The sequence below is a fragment of the Lemur catta genome, chromosome 9 (assembly GCF_020740605.2).
Source record: "Lemur catta isolate mLemCat1 chromosome 9, mLemCat1.pri, whole genome shotgun sequence".
NCBI lineage: Eukaryota > Metazoa > Chordata > Mammalia > Primates > Lemuridae > Lemur > Lemur catta.
In genome coordinates, this window is record NC_059136.1 from 86,730,983 (window position 1) to 86,757,235 (window position 26,253).

The 26,253-nt window shown below is 40.5% G+C and overlaps 1 protein-coding gene and 1 long non-coding RNA gene across 5 annotated transcripts in view; one reads left to right on the forward strand and one right to left on the reverse strand.

Annotated features, from left to right (window-relative positions):
- Positions 1–2,350: 2,350 nt before the first annotated feature.
- Positions 2,351–15,918, reverse strand: LOC123645199. Of its 4 annotated transcripts, none has more exons than XR_006737434.1 (6): positions 15,632–15,918; positions 15,071–15,197; positions 11,986–12,094; positions 11,097–11,169; positions 5,885–5,941; positions 2,351–3,737 (listed from the first exon to the last, which is right to left on the reverse strand). It is a non-coding gene; the product is annotated as an uncharacterized LOC123645199 (long non-coding RNA). The 4 variants fall into 4 exon arrangements; XR_006737436.1 differs by lacking the exon at positions 15,632–15,918 and having other exon boundaries at positions 2,351–3,514; positions 3,657–3,737; positions 15,071–15,594; XR_006737433.1 differs by lacking the exon at positions 15,632–15,918 and having other exon boundaries at positions 15,071–15,588.
- Positions 15,645–26,253, forward strand: part of LOC123645197 (cytochrome P450 7B1) — a 184,547-nt gene continuing 173,938 nt past the window's right edge. The window contains exon 1 of the mRNA XM_045561831.1: positions 15,645–15,931. Coding sequence (XP_045417787.1) covers positions 15,834–15,931 — 98 coding nt within the window. The 5' untranslated portion in view covers positions 15,645–15,833. The remainder of the gene's footprint in view (positions 15,932–26,253) is intronic.

A 26,253-nucleotide genomic window follows, 5' to 3' on the forward strand; every position in this document is an offset into this window, starting at 1 on the left:
ACAGAATCCACAGCTTCCCACACACCTCTCTATGAGCTCCCCCTTCATGGTCCAGATTGGCAACTGATGCCCTTGGCTTTGGGAGTTCTCTGCAAGCTCCAACATGTCCACCTGCCACAGTGTTTCAGGTGGTCTGGTGAATGCTGTTTTTCTCTGATCCTCCAAATTTCTCTTCTGCACTTTCATTTCCCCAGCTCCTCCCACAATTGGTAAAGTCTAATTTCTATAATAAATCTCTTATTCCCGCAGTATGCCTGATGACTCTGCTTCCTGACTAATACAATTATTGTTACCTAAAGCAATCCCAGAGTAACAAAATCTTAGTTTTAGGAATCTGGAATTGGTTTCCTCATCTGGCTGTATGTAAAGACATCGAGGATTCCATGGCCAGTGGCAAATGGGGCAATGGTAATCCATGACATGCAGTGGAAAAACACTACTTACAGTATCTCCCAGAGCCACTTGGAAAGACCTTGCATGTCCAAGTAGTTGCTGCCACAGAACAATTTGGTGAGAATAAGTAAAATTACTGTGGATTGATTTGGTTGTTTCTAAATGTGCTGAAGAATTTGGAGGGGGAAAAAATGAATGGGATTAAGGCTTTACATTCCCAGCTCAAACTCCTAATAAGGAACCAAAAACTTCTATAATGACCCTAAAGGTGATTTTTATCTTCTGTAGTTACAGAATCGAGCTTTCTAAAACCAATCCAAAATACAATCCTGTGGATGGCTGAAACACAATACAAATCCAATTCACAACTTCCCAGGGTCTCTGAGAGCAATGATTGGAAAAAGATTAAGACCCTGGAATTTGGGAAGAGGGACTATGAACAAATTCTGATAAAGCTGAGGACTTTAAACCCCCAAATTCTGCAGAATTGACTTTGAGAATCAAAGTAACATTTCTCTCTTTCTCAGATCAGTCTCCTATTGTCTGAAATAAAGGGTCTTGTGTTTAGAAAGCTACTGATCTTCCTTGGGACCGCCTGCCCTAACCTCTCATTGCTTCTAGATCTATAAACAGATCCAGGGGTTCACTTACAAAGTATGACCCATGAGAACATACATACACAACAAAACAGTTACAATATTTTGTTCAATTCTAACTGACAGTTAGCTCTAACTGAGCTGGAGTGCATCCTACAAGTATGAGATCAGGTTAAATAAATCTAAAGTTGGAAGGGCACAATTCACTGTTATGGATGCACTAAGCAGAGATCACAGATTTGATGAGCTAATTTGACAATATGGAAGTGGCTCTAACCAGTTGCTTAGTTGGTTAACTAAATCCTGGACCTGCAAGTGGCTTGTACTGAATGAATTTAAGATACCAGAACTACTTTGGCATACTGGCAGAAGTCTGCATAAGCATATTTTTTTTCTTAAAGTGTCAGATAGAAATTATGTTGTGCTGCTGGGCTTTGCAGCCTATGTTACAACTATTTAACTCTTCCATTTTAGCCTACATACAACCATAAACAATAAGTAAATAAATTGGTGTGGAATTATATTCCAGTAAAATTCATTTGCAAACCAGACAGCCAACCTGTGGGCTATAGTTTGCTGACCCCTGCTAGAGGAAGACACCTAGAGACTGCTGGAATGGATTTATCAGGTAAGAACTGCTCACACACTCACTAAGTCTCCTAGGAGGTCCCACTGGTCATTCTCTTCTCTGAGGGTTTGAGAAATGCATTCATGAGTGGACCACAAATATCCCTGAAGAGCTCTGGAATAGCTATTCACAGCAGACCAGGATTGGCAGTAAAAAAAATGTAGTAATCAAAATTTGCTCCCTGAAAAAAAAAAAAAAAAAGGCTCCCTGGGTTCAGTAGAAATGATGGGATCCCTGATTGCCAGGAAGCAAGTTACTGCCATATTTTTGTCTGTCTATGTTTCTGCCCCTTGACTCTGGGTAGGCTTATGATGGTATGTGACTTTGAAGCTAAATACTGAAAGATAACAGAGTATTTTCCCTGACACCATCATGCTGTGAGGAAGTCCAGATCACATGGAGAGGCCAAGTGTAGGTGAGGTCTCAGCCAATAGCCAGCATCCACCATCAGGCATGTGAGTAACAGAACCTTCTGATGATATTAGACCCCAGCTGCTAAGTAAACCAGAGCTTTTGAGCTGTCCCAGTTGAGTCCCCATACATCATGAAGCACAGATATAAGCCATGCCTGCTGTGCCCTTTCTGTATTTCTGACCCACAGAATCTGTGAGTATAACAAAATTGTTATTATTTACATCACTAGGTTTAGGACTGTTTGTTACTGGAACACAAGAAATGCCACAGACAAGTGGTAATCAGTATGTTTTAATGTACAGACATCTTTGGTGTTGGGTAAGTGATCATGGTGTCCCTAGAACTAAAAGAGATGGACAATTTACTAAACCCTTATTTGATTTGTATAAGCAGAAAAGTTCTAAGTCTGGGCAAAAAAGTTTATCTTGTATCACCAATTAACTGGACAATTATAGAAATTAGGAGATTAATATAGCTTTGGTTTAGATCCATTTCACAGTAGAATCAGTGAGTCCCTGAATGCAGTGTTTGGTTGTTTCCATAGTTCCAGAATGCATAGTTAGAATACACATACTTAGCAATTTGCAGAATTACCACACTGGTTCCTTGACCTGAGATGTGAGGGCTGTTATGGCAGGAAAGATTAAGTAGAAACCTCCAGAACTGCCTCTTCTTAAAAAAACACAGGTAAAACCAAGAGCAGTATAAAACTTATAGACAGAATGCAGATATGAGTGCTTCATCAAGGACATAAAAAATTCAGGTAATTCCAATCATATCTCCATTTAATTGGCCTATGTGGCCTATGCAGAACACAGATGGATCCTAAAGAATGACAGTAGAATATTGTAAGATTAATAAGGTGATGATTCAAATTGCAGCTGCCATTCCAGACATGGTTTATTTACTGCAGCACATCAACACACCCCCTGGCACACTGCCGCTATCACTCTGGCAAGTGCAGTTTGCTTCTACTTGATGGGGCCAGGAATACACATTCACTGCCCTACGTATATCAGATCTTCACTGTCATGACCATAATCCATTCAAAAGGGCTCTTTATCATTTCTTCATTCCACAAGATAACACACTGGTCCACTAAGTTAATGTTATCATGCTGATTAGACCTTGTGAAGAGAAAATAACACTTCTTCTTCAGACATCCTGTTAGGAACACATATGCCATCTTGATGAAATTTTTAGGGGTCCAGTGGCCAGACCTCAAGAAAAACAAGTTGTTGCATCTGATTCCTCTTACCTCAGCAAAGAGGCACAACAGCTAGTGGGTCTCTTTAGATTTGGGGTACAATGTATACCTCATTTGTGTTTGATAATCCAATCCATTTACTGAGTAACCCAGAAGGCTTACAGTTCTGAGTAGGGTCCAGAGTAAGGCCAGGCTCCGAACAAGTTCAGGCTGTGACAAAAGCTGTCTTGCCACCTTATTTATCTGACTCAACAGATATTATGGTGACTGAAGCATCTATGGAAGATACAGGTACTGTATGGAGTCATTGGAAGTTCCCTCAAGGAGAATCATAGAACAAACATTTTAAGATTTCAGAGAAAAACAACTATCCTTTTCTGTATGTAACTATTCTCTTGGAAAGAAACTGTTGGCTTACCTCAGAGCCTTCATGGAGACAAATACTTGACCATGGCCACCAAATTACCATGCAACCTGAACTGCCCATCATGAACTGCGCCTGATGTACCAAGCCAGAAAGTTGAATGTACACAGCAGCACTCCATCCCCAAGTGCAGCTATTATATATCAAGCCCAAGAGAGTCCTAAAGGCACAAGTAATTTCCATGAACAAGGGGCTATGACTCCCAAGGTTTATATTTCTGCTATATTAACCTCCTCTTTCTCAACCCACAACCATTTTCTATGATCTATTGACTTAAAAAGAAAAGAAAACGCCTCAGCTTGGTTTACAGAGAGTGCTGCATGATATGCTTGTACCACCCAAAAGTGGACAGCTGCAATACTACAGCCCCATTCAGAGGTGGCTCTGAAGAAGATTTATAAAGAGAAATCCTCTGAGTAAGCAGAACTTCAGGCCACGTACCTGGTGGTTTGCTCTACCTGGAAGGAGAGCTGGCCAGAAGTACAGATATACATTTATACATGGGCAGTGCCTAATAGTTCAGTTGTACGGTTAGCTTATGTAGAAGAAAAGTGATTGACAAGGAGGTCTAGGGAACAGGTATGTAGATAGACCTCTCCAAACGAGCATAAAATGTAAACATTTTTGATCTATGTGAATGCTGCCTAACAAGAAGTTTCTTTCCTCAGTTATTCCTATCTTTGACCAATGGGTTCATGATCAAAATTCCCATGGTGGTAGGGATGGAGATTACACATCTACAGGTTATTAACCTTTCTAAGCCTATTTTTTTCATGTTTAAAGTGGAAATTACAAAAGTACCTATCCCACAGTGTAGTTGTGATGTTTAAAAGAAAAAATTCATGCAGGACTTTAGAATAGTAAATGGCACAAATAAAATGATTAATAAATATTGAATGGTCTTATTTATCTATTTATTTTATTTATATTGATTGATCTAACTATCTACCGAAAAACCATACATTAAGTGCCAACTATATCAAAGACCCTGTGTGAGGACACAGCAGTGAACTAGAAAGGCAGAATCTCTGCCTTCACAAGTTGACGTTCCGGTGGAAAGGCTTTCAACAATTCATTACAATGAATTATTATTTAATGACAATGTCATAAGTACTATCAAGATGAAGTTCAACATACTAAGCAGGCAAGGAATAGGTGGTACTGACCTAGCCTAGGGGATCAGAAACCATTTTTCTAAGTAGATGGTGCTTAATTTCAGTTCAGAAGGTGATTTTGAATTTAGCTAGCCCAGGGAGGGGTGGATGTCAGATATCTGGTGGAAGGACGGTTATGTGTAAAGGCTGAAAGGGAACCAGGCTCATTCACTGAACCAAACAGCAGTCAATATTAGAGTCAGGGTTGGCAGGGAGAGATGAGGCTAAAGCCTAGTTACTGAGGACCGTGTAAGCTTGAAGTATAAGGAGTTTGCATAAAAACAATGTGATGCTATTGTAGTGATTTAAAATATTATAGTAACTTGATTAGATTTGTATTTTAAAAAATCATCACTATGGGTGTAGGGTAGAGAATGGACAGATGAATGTGGTGAGAGCAAACCTGAGGACATGCAGATGAGTGGTGGATGATGCCATCTCAGACTAGGTAATGGCTGTAGAGGTGGAAAAGAAGGAGACAGATTTAAGCCATATTTTCATGTAGTATTCAGCTGACTTAGATGCAAAGTTGATGCCTTAGTTTTGGTTAAGAGCAACTGGATGAAAGTTAGTGCCTTAGGAAAAGGAGTACACGTGGTGTGCATGAGTAAGAGTTGTTTGGACATGCTACATTCAAGATGCTTTTGAAACAACCATGTGGGCTGTTTAAAAGACATGTGATGGGGGCTATCTCTTAGAGATGTCTGGAGATAACACATAAACATAATTTTTAAAGTAACTATTACATGGACATAATTTTTAAAGCTTAAAGTTTACCTGTTTAGAATTTGTAGTGAGTTAAGAGGAGCACCCGGGATTGAGTCCTTAGACATTTAGTAGCCAAGTAGAGGAAGAACTGGCCAAGGAGATGAAGAAGCAACTGGAGAAGTAAAAGGACATTCATAGAAGCCCAGAGAAAAAAGTATTTCAAGAAAGTGAAAGTGTTGCCCTTCCAGCACACGGCATGGACTAAAAAAGGAACAGTGAATCCAGTACCACGGAACTGGGTTATTGGAGAACAGCTGGTTACACTGCCGAATTCTATTTTCTCCTGTAGACTTTGCTTACCTGAGTCTAAGGCTCCTAGGCTGCTCCTTCATGAAATAGGAAACATCCTCCTACCTCCTGTTAAATTACACGTGAATACATGGGTTACAAATGATACTGTTTGTGCTTTCGGTACCTTAGAGAAATTTTAGCAAAACCACTCTTTTTTTTTCTTTAGTAGCCTTCATTTTCCAAGGTTCTGTTTATAGTTTTAAAGGAAGTGAGAGAGGAAAGAAAGGTAGAGACATAGGAAAAAGGAATGACTACTAATCTAAAAATTGTCATTTCTCTCTCCCACTGACTCTTTATCCTCTTAACAAGCTTATGCATTTCCTTTGGTCCGAAATCTCTGATCTGAGTGGACTCATCACTTTGTCCCTCAAGACACTGATAAATCCTTACAGCAAACACAGTTGAAGCTGTCAAAATGAAGTCCTTGCTAGACACAATTGAGATGATTTCTTTTAGAATTTGGTGAAGATCATGGGAATATTGTTCAGATAAAATGTAGATGAAAATATTTAGCTCAGTCAGCACACAGTAGGTACTCAATAAATATTAATTTCATTTCAATTTTTAATATTCGGTTTCTAATTCTCAACAAATATTTATTGAGAATCTACTAAGTGTCACACACTCTGCCAAGTATTACATGTATCTTGGTGGAAACAGACAGACATGGTGCCTGCTGTCAGGGAAGTTACAGGGATATCTGTAAAGTGAAGATAATATCCCAGTTACTGGGGTGTCAAAGGGTCACATGAAACAACATTTGAAAATGCCTTATTACCTGGAAAAATCTATGCTCGTTCAATTTCAGACTTTTAATTATAAAATAATTATGTTCTGATTCCTGAGTCAGAGATGCAGAGAAAAGTAGGAGAGTGGAATTCTAACGCATACCTTAATTTCTGTGTGAGCTCTAGAAGTTTCCTTGAAGCATTACATCATGTTTGTCTTGGCATGGGGTTGTGTAAGGACTAGCCATGAGTTTTGCTGAGACTGATAGTGAGAATTTAAATAAGGAAGAGACTTCCAGATTGTTCAGAACTGATAAAGGAGAAGCAAAAGCAAAGACATGCAGGAGAAAGGGAGAAAGGAATTTTGAGGTCTTGGAACACCCAAAGGCAGGAAGAGGAAATTCTGATTCAGCCATTGTACATTTCTAGACCAGGAACCCATCCTGTAAAGGGGAGAAGGGCAAGAAGAAAAGACATAACATGTCTAGAATGCAAGTCTCTGAGTAGCCCATACATGCAGAAGGGACACATGTTGACATTTGTCAGTTTATATATCCTCTGGCTGACCAGTCACTGTCATTAGCGTATCTTTGAGTATAGGCTGAAGGGGACACCATTCTCCCCTAATTCCCTTAATGTTTACTTACATTTCCTAAAAGAAAAGGTGATTCATGTCACTTTTTTTAAAAAAATGTTTAAATTGTTGTTTTTGAAGATGGTGATTACATTTTTAAAATATTGCACGTTCATTGTTCAGAAGAAATTTTTTTTTTTTTTTTGAGACAGGATTTCTATCTGTTGCCTGGGCTAGAGAGCAGTGGCATATAGCTCACTGCAACCTCAAACATCTGGGCTCAAGAGATCTTCCTGCCTCAGTCTCCTAAGTAGCTGAGACTATGGGTGTGGTAGTGGCTAATTTTCTATTTTTTCTAGAGATGTGGTCTCACTATGTTGCTCAGGATGGTCTCAATCTCCTGGCTTCAAGTGATCCTCCCACCCTGGCCTCCTAAAGTGCTAGGGATTACAGGTATGAGCCACTGTGCCCCACCCAGAAGAAATTTTTGATAGCTACTTGGCATAGGAGACTCCTACGGCTTGCTCAAATAAAAGATGTGAGTTGCGTCGCTTTGCATTACAAGGGAAGGAGATATTTGATGTTTGAAGAGGAAAATTCTGGAGGGAGAATGGAATCAGAGAGGCTGGACTCTGCCAGGGGTAAGAGTAAGAAAATTCCTATCACCCTGTGGCCCAAGAGGACTGGAGGACATAAAATGTTAAGGACTTTTTGAGTGGAATCCTGATTCTGTACAATGTGACCGCCCGCATCCCCCAAATCTGCAGCAAAGACTTCAGTGCCTGTTGTGTTTGGGTTTCTTTCAGAAACAAGTGAAGGTACAAAGTTCTGCCTCCTGGTCACCAGTTACTGAAGGGTGGAAACAGATCGTGCACATGCAGACACAAATGCCAGGAAGCCCCTGGCTGATGTCTGGGTTAAGTGTGTGTATACCCCTCTTAGCTCTATCTCAACCCTGGCAAGCAAACAATTCAACTGTTTTTCAAAATCATTACAAATCAATTAATTTTCTCATTCATTAGTGATATGTTTGTTCATAATGTAGAATATTCAAAACCTCCAGCATATGTATAATTGCTATTATTAATTGCTTTTCTAAAGTCAAAATTTAGCAATCTTTGTTGGTGAAAAAATGCCAGACTTCAGAGAAGAAAGGGAAAAGAGATGGAGCAACCATGGGAATGTTAGTGGTCAAAAGCTGGAGGAGGAAAGAAAGAAAAGGCCCAGAAAATCTTGAGGGAATTAATTTGACCATTTTCCAGTTGAGCCTGGACAAGAAAGAATGGGGTAGGGAAAAAGCTGGGAACAGAGTTTACATAATGGGGAGTCAGCTAGGAAAGGGGAGGTGAAGACCAAATGGTGTTTTTCCAGACTTTAAAGAGGGGCTTGGGTATGGAAGGGGCTACTGTGAATTCGAGCTGCACCCAGCCCAAGTGGCTTTCCTGATGACAGTGGTGCTGATTCAGGCAAGGACACTGTGAGAGGATGAGTGAATAAAATGTTAGTGTAAAAGAAAAGTGGTCCCAAACTTTTTCTGTAGCACAAACTTCTTACTTAATGAAATCTATACCTACTTTAATGAAGAACTTCACATTCCTTAAAACAAAATGCTGAAGTAGTTCTCTGATAAAATTTATTGGGTTTACACTTGTTTGGGGAAACTAGTTATTTACCCTCATTGACTGTCATCTGTCAGCCAAGAGTTGAGTGATTTTAAACCATTCTTTTCCTTTTAGTTACTCTTAGAATGCTTAGGTAGCATTCTCTTTCTATAGTGTTTCCAATCAGAGTAAATCTTTAAATGGACCTTCTAGAGGCTTTCCGTGTTACAATATTGTAATAAAACTTGACTAAAGACATTTTGATCTAACATTAGAATCACTGAATAAATGTGATTTTCATATTATCTCAGATGCAGACAGGCGTGTTAGTTAGTATTTTGCTAATGAAAGAGAGAAAAACTCCAAAATGAATGAATGCAAGAACCATCGCCATCAATGTGCTACTTGCCCCCAACATATTTCTGTAGCACTGTAGTGGACACTGTGTTTTGTCATTAGATTTTCTATGAGCAATGGAAGGACATTGGCTCCAAGCTTCTGAGAGTGTCATCAGCTGCCTCAGGAATTGCCAGCTAAAGTCACGTCCCCTTTCCTGAGGGCAGTCCTCAATCAGTGGCAGTTCAATGCAAGGCTATAAGGACCTGAACCCTTCACCCCATCTTGAGACAATTCTAAAGGGCCATTCAAGGTCCAGATATTTTCTGGGCTCAGCTGAGTCTCTTGGTGAAACTGCATCCCAGCTCACCTTTTCCCTTTGCCTGTTTCCAGCTCTTTTCCACCCCTGGTATTGATCCTGATGGCCTGTCCTAATCAACTCTTTTGTGCTGATGTCCCTCTCAGAGTCTGTCTCCTGGAACCTGACCTATAACAGGGGTCTGTGTTGCTTCTCGTGGAACTAGCTTGGCTCAACAAAAAGAAAATGTCTTTGACTCTATAAAGCAGTCCCTTAGTGAACAGAGGTAGCTGGGGAGGAGGGATGGAAGGAATAGTTCTTACTAAAAGGAATGCCCAGGGTCAGCTTTTTGCTTTTTGTTCTCAAAAATCTGGGTTCACAGGCTAATGGGGAAAGGAAATGTTGGAAGAGCTAGTGTGAATCAGAGAGAAAGAGAGAGAGAGTGAGTCTCGAAACCTGGCATGGGAAGTAGGGTCGGATCGTGAGAATGAACTAAAGTTTAGCATGGGATTGTGAATTTATAAATTAGAGTATTCAAAACTCGAGTGTGTATAAGCAATGCCAAGACTGTTAAATAAGAAATGACAAAACTCTCCAATCTTTTCCTTCCTCTTGGAGATAATCAGAGCCATCTGTTCCACCATTTTTGAAGCTGCTTCAAAATAATTACATTCAGGTCTTACCTAAAATTATGCTTTATTAAAAAAAAAGATTTAAATGGAACTATACTCTCTATTGTTGGGTGTCACTTTGCTCATTCAACAGTATTTTATTTAATAAGATTTTATATCTATATGTGTCCTGCAACAGACTGAGTGCTAGGTCAACACTACACGCTGGCTTTACAGGAGAAAGGAAAACTAAAGCAAAGAGAAAACAAGTGCAATTGTTTAAATTGTAAGGAACGACAGAATAAGAGGAAGCATTTGTGATTTAAGATATTTTTAGTCATATTCGGTGCCTGCATCTATGATGCCTCACTATTTACTATGTGCCAAATTAAACAATAACTTTCAGGCGTATAGCAGTCTCAGTATATGTGATTATTGCCATCTCAGCTGCAATCAGAGTTTGAATAGTCGCCTTAAGGAAAGAAGAAAGCAGTAAATTTTACATTTTAATTGGGCAGAAGTAATATATCAATAAGCTAACACTTCAGCTAGGCTGAATTTGTCTGATCAACTCATTTCTACTTATACCCTATGCCAGTGGAGCAGAAGGTACTCAATTGTGAAAAAAGGCAGAAGCCCCAGGCACTTTCATTGTTATGTATTTACTCCTCACAATTCAATCCTCATAAACCTACAGGGAAGGTAGTCATGTATCATTTTTTCAGATGGAAAAATTGAGACTAGCCTCAGAGCTAGACAAGGCAAAGCAGAGGCTCAATTGTCTCCACAGGATACCTCAGGTACGTAGCATTCAAGGTAACTGGATCCATAAAAATAGGGGCAAGAACGAACAGGTGTAGTAAAGGGTTAGTGAAAGAAAACTCTAAGGAAGGCAACATGGCACAGTGAGAAGACGGGGTGACTTCACAGCTGGAAAAAGGAGCTGAATGACCATGTGTGTCCTAGAACTCTTTGAGTCTTGGTTTTCTTTTATGTAAAAAGGAAGGATAATAATATCTACATCAGAGATTGGTTTTGAAGATGAGATGAAACAATGTATGTAAAACACGTACCCACATTCTTTTCTTCTTTCCTCTCTTCTTTCCCTCCTCTACTTTATGATTTTGCCCAAGAGTGGTCTTAATTCTAAACAGAAGGTAAGAGGAAATCAAAGTTAGTTACAATAAAACTCATGGGAAGGGGAGAAAGATAACATCAATCACTCTTTTTAGTTGTAGACAGTTGGGCTTTGATATGATTCAAAACCTAATCTCTATTTTATGTCAAAAGTTGACAGGACCTTTTGGGGTTGGGCACTCAATTCTGATTTTAGGGACTTCCTGATATTGGAAAAAGAATGTGTGGAATTTCACTTTGCCATTTTTCACAGCGGTGCTTTCAAATGTTTCCCAACAACTAATCTACTCTTTTGCCAGTACATCATTTGCTTCCCAGGGACGTACAAAATTGAAGCCATATGGGTGTTTGTTCTTAAATTTCCCCACTGTCACGACAGTCTTGTATTGACTAATCCTTTGCCTTTCTTCTGTCCAATATGAATGCTTTTAGTTCTCTTCATCTAATCCTTTGTCTTTCTTCTGTCCAATATGAATGCTTTTAGTTCTCTTCATCTCAGCTTTTTGAAGGAAGTGACATCTCATTCATTTTTATAGGTCCAATCGGCCAAGGATAGTGCCATGGATATAGTTTGCACTTAACAGAAGTTGTTGACTACATAGGTGGACTTATAGGTTTCAATCCAGTATATTAGTATTTTCAAGGTCTAGGTAGGAGAATTAGCATGTCCATGTTGAAATGCCAGGGGAAATAGTCAGGTTTTGGTGACCTACAAATAGGCTTTTGAGAATCAAAAGGGAAGACCTGGAAGGAAACAAAGGCAGTATTCAAGCCCTAATACTAGATGAGAAAGACAAACAGAGAAACATGGTAGATGAGGGTCACCTGGGTTTGTGAAGTGAGCTGCTGGAGTACGAACTGTCACCCTCTCCCTTTACTTCCTCTGCTTTTGCTTCTATTTCTCTTTCTCAGTGTGTTTCATAATCAGTATTTCCTGAAGAGAGATGATATGATTAGGCCAGTCATCACCTAATACAGAAGATACTTCCATATCTGGACACCTCAAGGTCTAAAGGGCCAGCTGTGACGACTCTTCAAGGTTTGACTCTTGAGCCTGGTCTAATTGGTGTGGCCAATGTACCCAAGACACTATTACTGGCAGCCAATGTTGAAGGAACTGCGGCTGATTTCTGAAGGGGACTAGTTAGAATTTTATAGTTGCTATACCTGCATCCTGTATATATCTTTGTGTTGGAATTAAACTATGTTTACCAGCTTTAGCAAATAAAAATATAGAATTTCCAGTTAAATTTGAATTTCAGATAGACAACAAATAATATTGGATACAATAATTGGGACATACTCATATGTGCTAAGATGGTGCTTGAGCTGTAGGCACAGTGCCCACATTCTAGCCACAGAAAAGGGAGAAGAGGCAAAGGGCCTGTCCATTCCTATTCAGGGCACTTTCCTGCAGTCACACTGTATACTCAGCCTACTGATGAGAACTTAGTCACTCGGCCACATCTAACTAGAAGGGAGGCTGGGGAAGTTGTCTTTATGATGGACAGTCATGTGCTTAGTCAAAAACCTAAGACTCTATTAGTGAAGAGGAAAGGGTGAGTGGATATGGAGGGTCCAGTAGCCATCTGCATTAGAGAGGTGATGGTGATAAAGGCATATTTTGGAGATCAAACAGAATTGAACTGGACTGAATATAATGATGCTGATAATGAGTCACAAAAGCAAGAGAGGAATAAGAGATACCCCTAGATTTTTTTTAGCTAGGTTAGTTTATAGAATGGAGGTCACGTTTAACAAAAGTGGAAAACCCCAGAGAAACATATTTAAAATTTATTGTGTGTCTATAATAAAGCGACCTAAGGTACTATACCAATATCACAGGAAAATGACACTTGCTAACCAAATCTAGTAGATGGGTGTAGGCTTTCTCTTCCCACTTCCCTAAGGCAGCGTGATTAACCATAGGTCTCTGCTGTTATTAATGTGATGAAATAATATGTTTCATATGGTGACTGGAAAATAATAAATGTTCAATAAATAGAGTAAATGCTTAGTATTTTAAACTGTATTTTCAAACAAAGAATCATCTAGGAGAGATCGAATGGAAAACAAAAGTATAAAGATTGAGACTTCTTGTGAAAATCAGTGAGTGGCTTTCCACAGTGGTTACAGAAATCCATGGCATGGATACCATCCTGTAAACTGGCCTGCTGGCCAGGCAGTGATGGAAAACACTCCATTTGCTTTCCCTTAGAGAAGACAGAGTGGCTGTTGGTACCCTGCACCTTTTTGGACTTCCTGGAAAATGGAATGTACAAAAGGAGGAAGGTGGCTGGATGCAGTGGCTCAAGCCTGTAATCCTAGCACTCTGGGAGGCCGAGGTGGGAGGATCGCTCAAGGTCAGGAGTTCAAGACCAGCCTGAGCAAGAGCGAGACCTTGTCACTACTAAAAATAGAAAGAAATTAGCTGGACAACTAAAAATATATAGAAAAAAGTAGCTGGGCATGGTGGCGCATGCCTGTAGTTCCAGCTACTCGGGAGGCTGAGGCAGAAGGATTGCTTGAGCCCAGGAGTTTGAAGTTGCTGTGAGCTAGGCTGACACCATGGCACTCTAGCCAGGGCAGCAGAGCAAGACTCTGTCTCAAAACAACAACAACAACAACAACAAAAACAAAACAAAACAAAACACCAAAACAAAAGGAGGAAGGTGAGGCAGCAGAAAGACCCTGGAATAGAACACGATGACAAAAGTGCTCCTACACATTAAGCTTCAAGTGCTAGCTAGTAACACAGCAGTAATTCAGTAGCAGAGCTTCTAATTCCATGATCTTGATGCCAGGGTTGCAGATCAGGGAAGTGGGGTGGTAGAAAGTGGGTGCAGACAGGGTTCTTTAAGGGATGGTTCCCGCCTTTTACAGTAGGAAAATATGACAGGGGTGAAAGGCAGTAACAGAGTGCTAGAAGTGATAACCATGCAGGCCCTTGGGCTCTCTATGCCATAGATGACAAGATGGTAAGAGGTGGGAGGGGAGTCACAGGCAAGTCTTTATTAGGGCTTGTGCTGGAGCACAAGAGAGACAGCATGAGACAGCACAAAGGAAATAGGCCTCAGGCTGGCTCCCCAGGGGAATTCGGGGAGAGTTTAAAAGAGGCTTAGGTGGGAAAAAGGTGCTACACTGTGTAGCCATGCAGAGGTGGAGATTTTCTTGCGCCTGCCCTCAGAGTTTTATTATATGCTTCTTCATGCATTGCATGTGCCATTAGCCATTAGCAAATCTCCATCCCTGGGTGGGATTTTTAGCATTAAAGTGAGATTATAATGAGGGAAAAGTCAGGGTAAGAGCAGTGTGGGGGTCTATTCTGGCTTGAGGTGGTTGGATCTGGATAGTTCTGGTTCTTTTGTAGCTAGGTACCTTACCAGCCTGCGTTTATTTCAGCGGCTCTGAAAACATTACTGGCAAGGTTATGATGCCCATGTTGCTTTCCGTGGTCGGGGGTGAGGCCCTGAGTCCTGTCCCTATTCCCTCTCAGATGTCTGGGGGAGGAAAAATTAATTACAAAAGTAGTTTGGGATAATTACTAGAAGGAAGTGGGATTTGAGCCGGGCTTTGAGAGGTAGGTAGAATTTCAGCATGTAGAGGAGAGAGGACAATTTTTCAGGCAGAGACGACAAGGTAAACAAGTGTGAACAGGCTAGATGTGCAAGACAGAGTGACTCAAGCTTTAGAATTTATGGAACTGTACTAGCCAGCGGAGCAGTGCAATGGGGACAAATTGTGGGGGCATCTCCCGGTGGGTGGAAGATTTCCGACTGTATTACAAAAGCAAACATTAAGAGTTTTAAACAAAGTAAAAAGCAGGATAGGTCTGTGTTTTAGGGAGATGGCAGTGGGGACGATAGACGGAAAGGTTCAAAGATCAGAGGTGCGGAGATCAGTTTTGAACCTGTAGTCCGTAGTCCAGAGAAGTCTGGCTCTCTTCCTGGGCGTGACCCTCACAAGGCTTCTGAAGGATCACAGCCCAGGTCTCTGCATCTCGGGCCCCTGGCACCAGCGTTTGAACACGGTGGGCCCTCAACAAAAACAGACGTGTGAATAAATACGATGCGGGGGGATGGGTGGGGAATGGGGTAGGGGCAGCCACTCCGCATGTTTTTGCCGCCAGCCCGGCTCCCGGGGTCCTGCCTAAGAGATCGCCAGTGCCAGAGCGCGGGCACGGTCCCAACGCTCTTCAGGGACAAGCAGGTCCCTCCTCCCGCGGAGCGCGGCTAAGGGCTGGGGAACCCAGGGGGCTTCCTTCCAACTCAGAAGTGAACCCCCCTCCAGGCCCCTAGGGGCCGGTGCTCAGGAAACGCTAACCCCCTCCCCCGCCCTCCCCTTTGGCCCTTCTTCCTGCCCTAGCAGAGCAAGGCGCTGTTTTCCAGAAGCCGCCGGCCGGAGGCCCCGGGGGAGAGGGGCGGTGCGCGTGGGTGGGGGGCGGGAGGCGGGGAGAGGGGAGCCCACGAACTTTGTGACTCAGCCTCGGGGACCCGCAGCGGCATTCCTGTCTGCGCCGCGGACAGGCCGGCCTCTCTGGCCCCGGAGGAGGGGGCGCCGCCGAGAGAAGCCGCCGCAGGCTGCAGAGTCGCCGGCCGCGCCGCTCGCAGGGGGACCCCGAGCTGCTTGCACGGCCGCGCGCGCACCGGAGGGCGGGAGACGTGTCCGCGGGCATGGGCCGCTTCTCGCTGGAGCCGCTCGGCCTCCCCGGCCTGGCCCTGGCTACGGCCCTGCTGGTCCTGGCCCTGTGCCTGCGCGCCCGGCGCACCAGGTAAGCGCCCGGCCCGCGGGCCACGCATGCGCTCTGGGCCCCGCGGGCCGCGCTCGACCCCGATGGCGAAGGGAGCCCCCTCCATGATCTCCAAGGCAGAACTTGCTGCGGGGCACTGGCTTCCTTTGGGGCCGTGTGTAATAACAAAGGCTCCCTCTGCCTCTTTCCCACACATACGCATGCATATTGAAGCTTTGGGACCGAACTGGATTTGCTGCTCCAGCATAAGTTGCGATAAACCCTGGGTCTGCGGTATGCATTATGCATCACGCGTGGCTTCCGCACGGGCACGTTTTTGTGCCTTACTGTGAGTCGATGCTTTATAGCCTAGAATTCATAGAACATTTCGGGAGGGAAATTTCCTTACATTTCATCAGTTAAAAAAGAAATGTTCAAGAAAATGCCGGTGCATGGTATGAACAATAACTCTGGGTGCCTCTCTGGGCCTCAGTTTCCCTCGCTCTACCTCATTTGGAAAAATGAAATAATACTTACCTCATGAGATTTTTGTGACTACTAAATGAGTTAATAAGTGTGTGTTATGCAGTTGTTCTATTATTTTTATCAGGACAAAACGAAACACACAACAGTAATAACAAAACCTAGAAGTGTGTCACTTATTTTTCTGATTTGAAACGTGGAAGTGGAAAAAAAGTTCAAATAAAATCATTCGCTTTGAATTTACTCTATTTTTCTTTTCTTTCTGGGTCATTTTTTTCATACTACTGTGATCTTCATGGCTTTTGAAAACCAAGTAGATAAGTTTTGTTAGTTGATAATTGCTACTTTATATATATCTATATCTATGTATCTACACACACACGTATATATCAGTATATATACGTATATATGTGTGTGTGATACAGTTTGTTTCTCAATAGCTTTGAGGGAAATGAAACTTTTGTACCCATACAAAGTCTGTGGACATTTCTAGAATGCCGATGGATGAATACTCTAGATGGGAGTATTTGCTTTTCTTCCCATGTGAGTTTTCAGAGATCTTCTGGAATGTGCACTCGCCCAGGTTGCCTCTTCCAATGGCTGTGCTTTTGCTTTTGCTTTTAGAACCTAAAGTGAGGATTTAGGACACTAAAACTTCAGTTTTATGTGATTTTAAATAGGTTCCACCTTCTCTATTCGCAATGTCAGTGAAAGCCAGTTAAGATGCGTTTCTAGGTATCTCTTTTAAGAGAGACGGTAGACAAGAAGGCTATTTGTTCTATTCCCACTTTACATGCAGGGCAGGAGCAGACAATCTGACTAGGGCATTCTGGATTGGTGAAGGTAATTGGGGTGAAAACACAGAACTTGGGAGGACAGTTGGGAAGGCAAAAGGGCAAATTAGGCTTTCTCTTCCAGCATTCTGAGAATAGGCTGAACTTTCTTTATATCATTAAACATTATTTTACTGAGGTATTCATGCCATCAATTGACAATTTCTCATACCAGGAAGACTCTATTTAATGCTGCAAATCTAAAGAAATTTGTACTGCATTTCAGTGTATGCAAGATAGTTTCATTTGTCCCAGTACAGACAGTCATGTTCTTCATTGCTACTATTTCTAGTATTTACTTTAATGCTCTAGGAAAATGCTCTTTCTTGATATCACCTCTAAGAGGCAAAATTATGGTTAAGAGTCCCTTATTATTTATTTATTTAATTTTTTGAGACAGGGTCTCACTTTGTCTCCTGGGCTAGAGTGCTGGGGCATCGTCATAGCTCATTGCAACCTCAAACTTCTGGGCTCAAGCGATCCTCCTGCCTCAGCCTTCCAGGTAGCTGGGACTGCAAGCACACACCACCGTGCCCAGCTAATTTTTCTATTTTTTGTAGAGATGGGGTTTTGCTCTTGCTTAGACTGGTCTTGAACTCCTGACCTCAAGCAGTTCTCCTGCCTCAGCCTCCCAGAGTGCTAGGATTATAGGCACGAGCCACCATGCCCAGCCTCTTATATATACTCATATATACTGTGTTGCAGCTTGCATTTTCCACTTGACAATACATTTTAGACACCTTCTATGTCGATTTATAGAAATCATGATTGAAAATGATTGTATAAATATACACCACATACACACACACAAAACATCTTTGAGCTTTTGTGGAAATATTTATGTAGGATGGTGAAGTTGTCAAAATGTATGTGTGCTTTACATTTTAATAAATGTTGCCAAACTACTCTAAGTCCCAATTTATGTTACTACTAATGATCTATGCAAGTGCCAATTTTTCTACATCCTGCCAATACTGGTATTATAAATCATTTTAATTTTGCCAGTATGATAAATAAAGAAAATAGAGCTTCATTTTTATCCCAATTTTTATTTATTTACTTCTGATGGAGTTTGGATGTCTTTAAAAAATAATTGGGTCTTTGTTTCTTCTGTAACTTGTTTATTTTTCAATTGGGTTCTTTTTCTATTTAATTATTAATGACTTGTATAATAGGAATTTTCATACCATTTTATGCCTGCTATAATTGTTTTTAATATTGTAATTTGTATTTATTTAAGAGTTACTGGATATATGTCCTTGCTTAGAAAGCCCTTCAACTATTCAACATGATAAAATTATTTGGCACTATTTTCTACCATCATCAACTTATTTTAAAGAGATTTTACACGTATATAGATTACATTTTTATTCTCACTCCATTTTTATCTTTTGAACAATTACATCTAAAAAAGTTTATAATATTGCATATTATAGGAATACTGGATGTTCCAAAGTAAAAATTTAAATATTATCTATAAAATTTGTGAACTTAAAAAAAAATAGGTAAAAACAAGCCCAGAGGTCATTTGTTACCTTTAGACACGTATCATGAATTCTACCTCTTTTGGCTACAGCACTTTGATTTCCTTTTGTGAAATTGTCCATTTTCCTGTTAGATAGGATCTGATGAGACTGTCAACCACAGAAGCCATCGCAGTGCTTCTCAAGAGAGGTGACAGTGGCTTGGCCTAGGGTTGTAGCTGTGGGATTGATGGGAAGTGGTTAGAATCACTATATATTTTTGACAATAGAATCAAGAGGATTTACTAATGGATTGAACATGGTGTGTGAGGGAGCGAGGAATCAACAATAAGGCTTAGGTGTTTTGAGTTTTTTTTTCCTTTTTTTTTTTTTTTGTTTTTGTTTTTTTATGTGATCATCGGGGTAGATGGTGATGCTGTTTCCTGAGATAGGGAAGGTTTGGGAGGAAAGGAGGAGATCGATAAGTCTGTTGGGCAGTGAGGTATGTGTTTCTGGTGCTCGGGAGGGAGGGAAGAGGTCCAGGCAGAATGCGCAATTATGAAAGTTACAAATGTGAAAATGACAGATAAAGCATGGGTAGATGAGATCACCTGACCAAAGAGTTCAATGGGGAAGAGGAGGGTCTAGGCCACTTTCCTTATTGAAAATGAGTCTGTCAGAGGGAGGGGAACCAGCAAAGGAGACTGAGAAGGAGGAACCAATGTGGGGGGAAGACGACTAAGTAGATATGGTGTCTTGGGAGCTATGTAGAGACATCTTTCAACAAGTAGGGTAGTCATTCACATCAAATGCTGGTGAGCAGTCTAGTTTTTTGAGGACAAAAGAATGACCATCAGAGTCTAAAAGATGCAGAATGGATAAGAGCGATGCAGGGGGTCGGTGGGCATGAAAGCCTGTTTGAGGTGGGTTGGAATGCTGTCCTACAATCTAAGATCTTATATCTGCTGATAGCTTCTAAGATTTTTATGTTCAGGCTACAGCACAATTTATATTTCATATCCTTTGTGGCAATGATTCCAGTAATTTTATCTAAAAGAATTCACTCTGGTGAAATAATCATGAAGATCCTTAAAGATTTAACCATAGCAGTGCTCATTAGCTTGTAATAGTGAAAAATTTGGGGAAATAAGCTAAATTAAAATAAAATTTATGGGCTTAAAGAAATTCTAGCATATCCAAATAATAGAAAAGGATGTAGCCATAAAAAATACAATGTAGAATATATGAAGCCATGAAAAGCCATATTCAAGATGTGTTATGTGAAAAAAAAAATTACGAAAGAGATATGCTCACATGTAGTGGGTCAATGCCCTCCAGACAGTAACTGCTAGGAACACACCTGTAATTGAACAAGTGGGTTTATTGCATATTGCAGTGAAGGAGAACACACTCCATTCATTCAGTAAAAGAGTGTTAGAACAGACCTGTTGCAGAATTTGGGTATGTGTCATGTGATTTTAGGGAGGGTTTAAGGAAGCCAAATTTTGCTCCGTTGGTAAGATACTGTCAAAAAGTCAGGCTATTCTATGATTGGGTATCTTAATAAAACTCATCTATAAGGAAGGAGGAATAGATTGAGGTTAAATCTGTGATTGATCAAGAAGCAACAGACATTATTATTAGCCAGGATTGGGGAATATTTGGTCATTTCATTATTTGGACACTGTTCATGATTTTGTCATTGCTCAGGCATTATTGTGGATTGATCATGTTTTTGTTGTGATCCAGCATGGTCACAGAGTGTGTTTGTTTGATGTTAATTTTTTGTGCAATTGTTTATGTCCAGTAGAAGAACACATCCTAGCTGTGAGTTTCAAGCCAGCTCCTTGATGTCAGGGGCTGCTTTATCTTTCTCAAGCAAATTTTCTCGCCACTCACACCACAGAGTAAATGAGCTTCAGCTCTTTTTGGTATTTTTAGGGCAATCTCCTAGGGTGCTTTGGCTGCTTTATTCCTATTGATTTTCAAGTTTACCTTTAGATTGAGGTAATTTCTCCTTATTGATTTGTTCAGCTGATTCAGAAACGCTGATCCTGAATGTGGGGTATGGCCGTGGCCCAGAGGGTCAAACATTGGAAATTAGAAATGACAGGATTTGGCATCTTCTAGGCTTAATGCCATTCAGAGATTTGGTGATGACATGTTTGTGTGAATAGGTCTTCCCACTTTACAAAATGTGTTCACATTCCTCATGTGCTTTGATTCTCACATGTACCTAGTAGCTGTCATTTCCATTTTCCAGTTAAGGAAGGTGACTCAGGTAGGTTACATTGACTGATCGGCGGTCACACCGTTCATGGACCCTGTGAATCATTTTCCAAGAAGGGAGTTGTCTCTGAGAAAATCTGAGGAATGATGTGTGTTGAGGCATCCTCTTCGGAGTTCAGTCTTTTTTTTTCTAGTTGAAGCCTTTCCTCATCCAGTGCAGGTTTGGTTGTGTTCTCAGACGGAGATGTGGATGTCTTCAAACATCTAGAATGGTGATTCACCACCTACACAGGCAGTGAGTCATCTTGGCTCTGGGTTACCTGGAAGTAGGGGGTTTCTCAACCTAGATATGTGGGGATGGATGATTCTTTGTAGTGGGGGCTGTCCTGTGCAGTAGAATCTTTAGCAGCATTCTTGGCCTCTACCCACTAGATGTCAGTAGCATCCCCTCATGACAATAAAAAATGTCCCCAGATATTGTCAAATGTTCCTGGATTGGGGCAGGACAGAGAATCACCCAGTGTTGGGAACCGCTGCATTAAAGAATTGGAGGGCATGCCTATGGTTGTCTTCTATGTGCAAAGTCTTGCCTGTAGTTAAAAAGAAAGTCCAACTTTGAATTAGGTATGATTTCAAGACCAGATAATAAAACATTGAGACTTTTCTCCCCTTTTCAACATCTTGAATATGAATGAGTGCTTTTTTACTCATAAGGTCGAATATTCTCAAAAGTTCTCTTTATTGAGATTTAAAAAAGTAGTCATGAGCACATAAAAATTTCAAGATGTATGGTTATGAATCATTTTTTTGTTTGTACATAAACTCTTTTTTCTTAGAGCAGTTTTAGGTTTACCAAAAAATTGAATGTGAAGTACAGAAAGTTCCCTCACTTAACTTTGTTGATAGGTTCTTGGATGGAAACTGCAACTTTAAGCAAAATACCATGTAATGAATAGGCTAATTGGTATAAACAAGAGTTAAATTCCTATGGCATATTTCTGGCCACAATATCACCAAACTTCTAAATAAAGACCAAAACACTTCTAATATTAAATATTGAAATAAATGTGAACTATACATACATTTAAGAAAGATAGGCTGAGGTGGGAGGATTGCTTGAGGTCAGGAGTTTGAAACCAATCTGAGCAAGAGTGAGACCCCATCTCTGCTAAATATAGGAAAAATTAGCCAGGTGTAGCCAGCCTAGCTACTGGGGAAGCTGAGGCAGGAGGATCCCTTGAGCCCAGGAGTTGGAGGTTACAGTGAGCTATGATCACACTACTACACTCTACACCTAGCCCTGGCAACAGAGGGACACTCTGTCTAAACACAAATAAATAAATAAATAAATACAAATAAAAACAAGTAAGGCTATTATTTACCCAGTTATTCTAGTTCAGGGTTGCAGGTGGCCTGAGCCTATCCCAGCAGCTCTGGATGCAAGACCAGGTGACCATGGACAAGACACTGTTCCATCAAGGGTGCACTCACTCACACTCACTCAGATGGGCACGGTTCAGACATGCCAGTGAACCTAATGTGCACACCTTTGGGATGTGGTAGGAAACCAGAGTACCTGGAGAAAACCCACGCAGACATGGGGAGAACATGTGAACTCCACAAAGACATGAGTCCCTGCTGGGAATTGATTTTTTTTCTCATCAAAGTTACAACAAAACAACATTGAACAAAAAAACGACATTATTCCAAGACCTGTTGTACTCCTTTCACCAGCCCCTCAGCACCAATTCCCCTATCATTAACTTCTTGTATTAGTGTGGTATATTTGTTATAATTGATGAGCCAATATTGATACATTATTATTAGCTAAAGTTCATAGCTTACATGAGGGTTCACTGCGTTTTACATTCTGTGTGTTTTGACAAATATAAAATGACATGTATCCATCATTATAGTATCATTCAGAATAGTTCCATGGCCTGAAAAATCCTCTGTCCTTTGCCTCCTTTTTTTTTTTTTTTTTTTTTTTTGAGACAGAGTCTCACTTTGTTGCCCGGGCTAGAGTGAGTGCCGTGGCATCAGCCTAGCTCACAGCAACCTCAGACTCCTGGGCTTAAGCGATCCTACTGCCTCAGCCTCCCGAGTAGCTGGGACTACAGGCATGAGCCACCATGCCCGGCTAATTTTTTTGTATATATATTTTTAGTTGGCCAGATAATTTCTTTCTATTTTTGGTAGAGACGGGGTCTCACTCTTGCTCAGGCTGGTCTCGAACTCCTGACCTCGAGCGATCCACCCGCCTCGGCCTCCCAGAGCTAGGATTACAGGCGTGAGCCACCGCGCCCGGCCCTGTCCTTTGCCTCTTTATTGCTTTCTCTTACCTAATTCCTGGCAACCACTGAACTTTTACCATCTCTCTAGTTTGCCTTCTCCAGAATGGCAGCTGCCTGGCATCACGCTGTATGGAGCCTTTTCACATTGGCTTCTTTCGCTCAGACAAATGCATGTAAGTTTCCTCCATGTCTTTTCATGGCTCGATAGCTAATTTCTTTTTATCACTCAGTAATTTTGGATTATATATATGTACCATAGTTTGTTCATTGACCTATTGAAGGACATCTTGGTGGCTTCCAAGTTTTGGCAATTATTGATAAAGCTTCTATAAACATTCATGTGCAGCTGTTTTTGTAGACTTAAGTTCTGAATTTATTTGGGTAAATGCCAATGAGCAGCATTGCTGAATCATATAGTAATGGTATGTTTAGTTTTGTTAAAAAACTGCCAACTGTCTTCCAAAGTGGCTGTAACATTTTGCAGTCCCACCAGCAGGGAATGAGAGTTCCTGTTTTTATACACCCTTGTCAGCACTTAGTGTTGTCAGTGTTTTGGATTTTAGCTATACTTAGAGGTATGTAGTGATATTTTATTGTTCTTTTAATTTGCAATTCCCTGATGACATAGGATGTGTGATATCTTTTCATATGCTTGCTTGCCCTTCATATATCTTCTTTGGTTATGTTTCTGTTTAGATCTTTTGCCCATTTTTAAAATTAGATTGTTTTCTTATTGTTGAGTTTTAAGAGTTCTTTGTATATTTTTAGATACCAGTCCTTTATCAGATATGTGTTTTGCAAATATTTTCTTCCAGTCTGTGGCTTATATTTTCATTCTCCTAACGTGTGTTTGCAGAATAGAAATTTTTAATTTTAATCAGGTGCAACTTCAGTTTTTTTCTTTTATGGATAAAGCTCTTGGTGTTGTATCTAACCTGTCATTGCCACATTTTTTCACCTTTTTTCCCTTCAAGTGTTCTCCTGCTTCCTGCTGACCTTCTTGTTAGCAACTGAGGTTTTGTACAACTGTTGAAAATAAATGTGATTCAGTTCAGAGTTATATTTGCATATTATTCTGATGACGGGCAGCTTCATACAGTTGCAGGAGTACCAAGCATCTCTGGGCTTGAATCCAGCTCCGTCTCTTACTCATTTTGTGATCCTGAACAAATTATTTAATCTCTTTGAACCATAATACATCAAATATCTACCATACCGGGTACATACTAGATGATTGAAATGTGGCAGTTGTTATACTAAGACTCTTCTTGAAGAACCAAAGAACTCTACTGTTGTTATTTAATAGCCATTGAGGCTTCAATCACCTGTTTGCTAGAGATACCAAGTGGCAAAAGGTAAACTGAAAAATATCTCCTTTCAGTGTTTCTCAACTAGTGGAGGTGCTATCGTTGTAGGGTATAGTAGCAGAATATATAAGTTATAGAATTTTCAAAGAACTTATTAAGTATTTGTTCTTTTTTCCTTTTCTTCTGAGTCCTGCTGTCTCTACTTACCTGCACTACCATGCCATTCAGCATAATGAAAGTAATCTTGGGTCACAGTAAATCATTTCCACCAGCAAACATCTTTGAGGCATTTCTGTTTGCCTATTATATTTGCAAGGGATGTTCTATTGCAGTGCTTCTCAAACTAGCTGTGATAAAAGACTAGTTTTGTCTTTTGTTTTAATTTGCATCTGTCAAGGACCGATACTTTGGTAAATTTACAAAAAAAGAATTCATAAAATAAAATTTTAAAAATGATACAAACCCAAGGGTGTTTTTCTTTATTCTTAGATTTAACAGACATAAAATTGTTCTAAATGTTTACCTTCTGGCTTTGCATTTATCTCTTTGTAGACTGGTGGTGAGAACACAGTTTGTGGCTTGTACTAGTCAGGACTATGCTTTTGAGTAACCCTGATCTTCTGAACTCTTATCCGGACCTCATTTCTCTGAACAGTGTTTTTTTTTAAATTTCAGAATATGACAGGGGTACCCACGTTTTGGTTACATAATTTGCTTTTGTACAGTTTGAGTCAAAGTTATAAGTGTGCCCTTCACCCAGTTAGTGTGCATTGTACCTGTTAGGTGTGAATTTACCCATCCCCTCCTCCATCCTCCCACCTGCTTGATATCCTTTGGGTTGTTGAGTTTTACTTCCATATGTGCACTTAAGTGTTGATTGATTAGTTCCAATTTAGTATTGAGTAATGTATGTTTGTTTTTCCATTCTTGCAAAATGGAAAAAAATGGTCTCCAGTTCCATCCAGTTTGTTACAAAAGATACTAGATCATCATTTTTTTTTTTATGACTGAGTAGTGCTTCAGAGTATACATATACCACATTTTATTAATCCACTCATGTATCAATGAGCACTTGGGTTCTTTCCACATCTTTGCAATTGTGAATTGTGATGCTATAAACATTCGAGAGCAAGTGTGTTTTTTATAAAATCTGAGAAAAGTTTTGTTTGGAAGCAGGAAGGATCTTGCTGTTTGTAATTGAGGGCATGAAGTAAAGTTTCAAATATGGGAATGCCATGAGCAATCTGGATTCGAAAGCTTAGAGGACAGTCAGCTTGCATATTATTAGGTTTCTTGGCACTAACCAGGGACACTTTTTTCCTTATAGTGATGTGGGTTTCCTTCCTCCTTTCATTCCTCTTTCCCAAAACACATGTCTTCATACCCCCAAAATGCTATAATTGGTGAGAAATAAGATTAAAATGCTGTTTAGATAAATTTTAGTCAAAGTAAAAATTCAGTGATTTTTTTTTGAGTTGTAAGATTTTGAGGTTATGTAGATAATGAGTTGTTTTCAAACGCTGATTTGTTGACACCACTGTATCACATAAGTCAATTATTCCTCTTTCTAATTACTTAATTACTCCCAAATGAGACCCATGGTGCTCTAGACCCCTCACATTGTTACCACTGTCTAGGGAGTGAGAAGAAGCAGGCTGCCATTGTTAGTGATGTTTTTCTTGTTTCTTCCCCTTTTCTCATAATAAAATACAGGAAAAGGATGTGGACAGCCGAGAGCAAAGGCATTTTCTACTC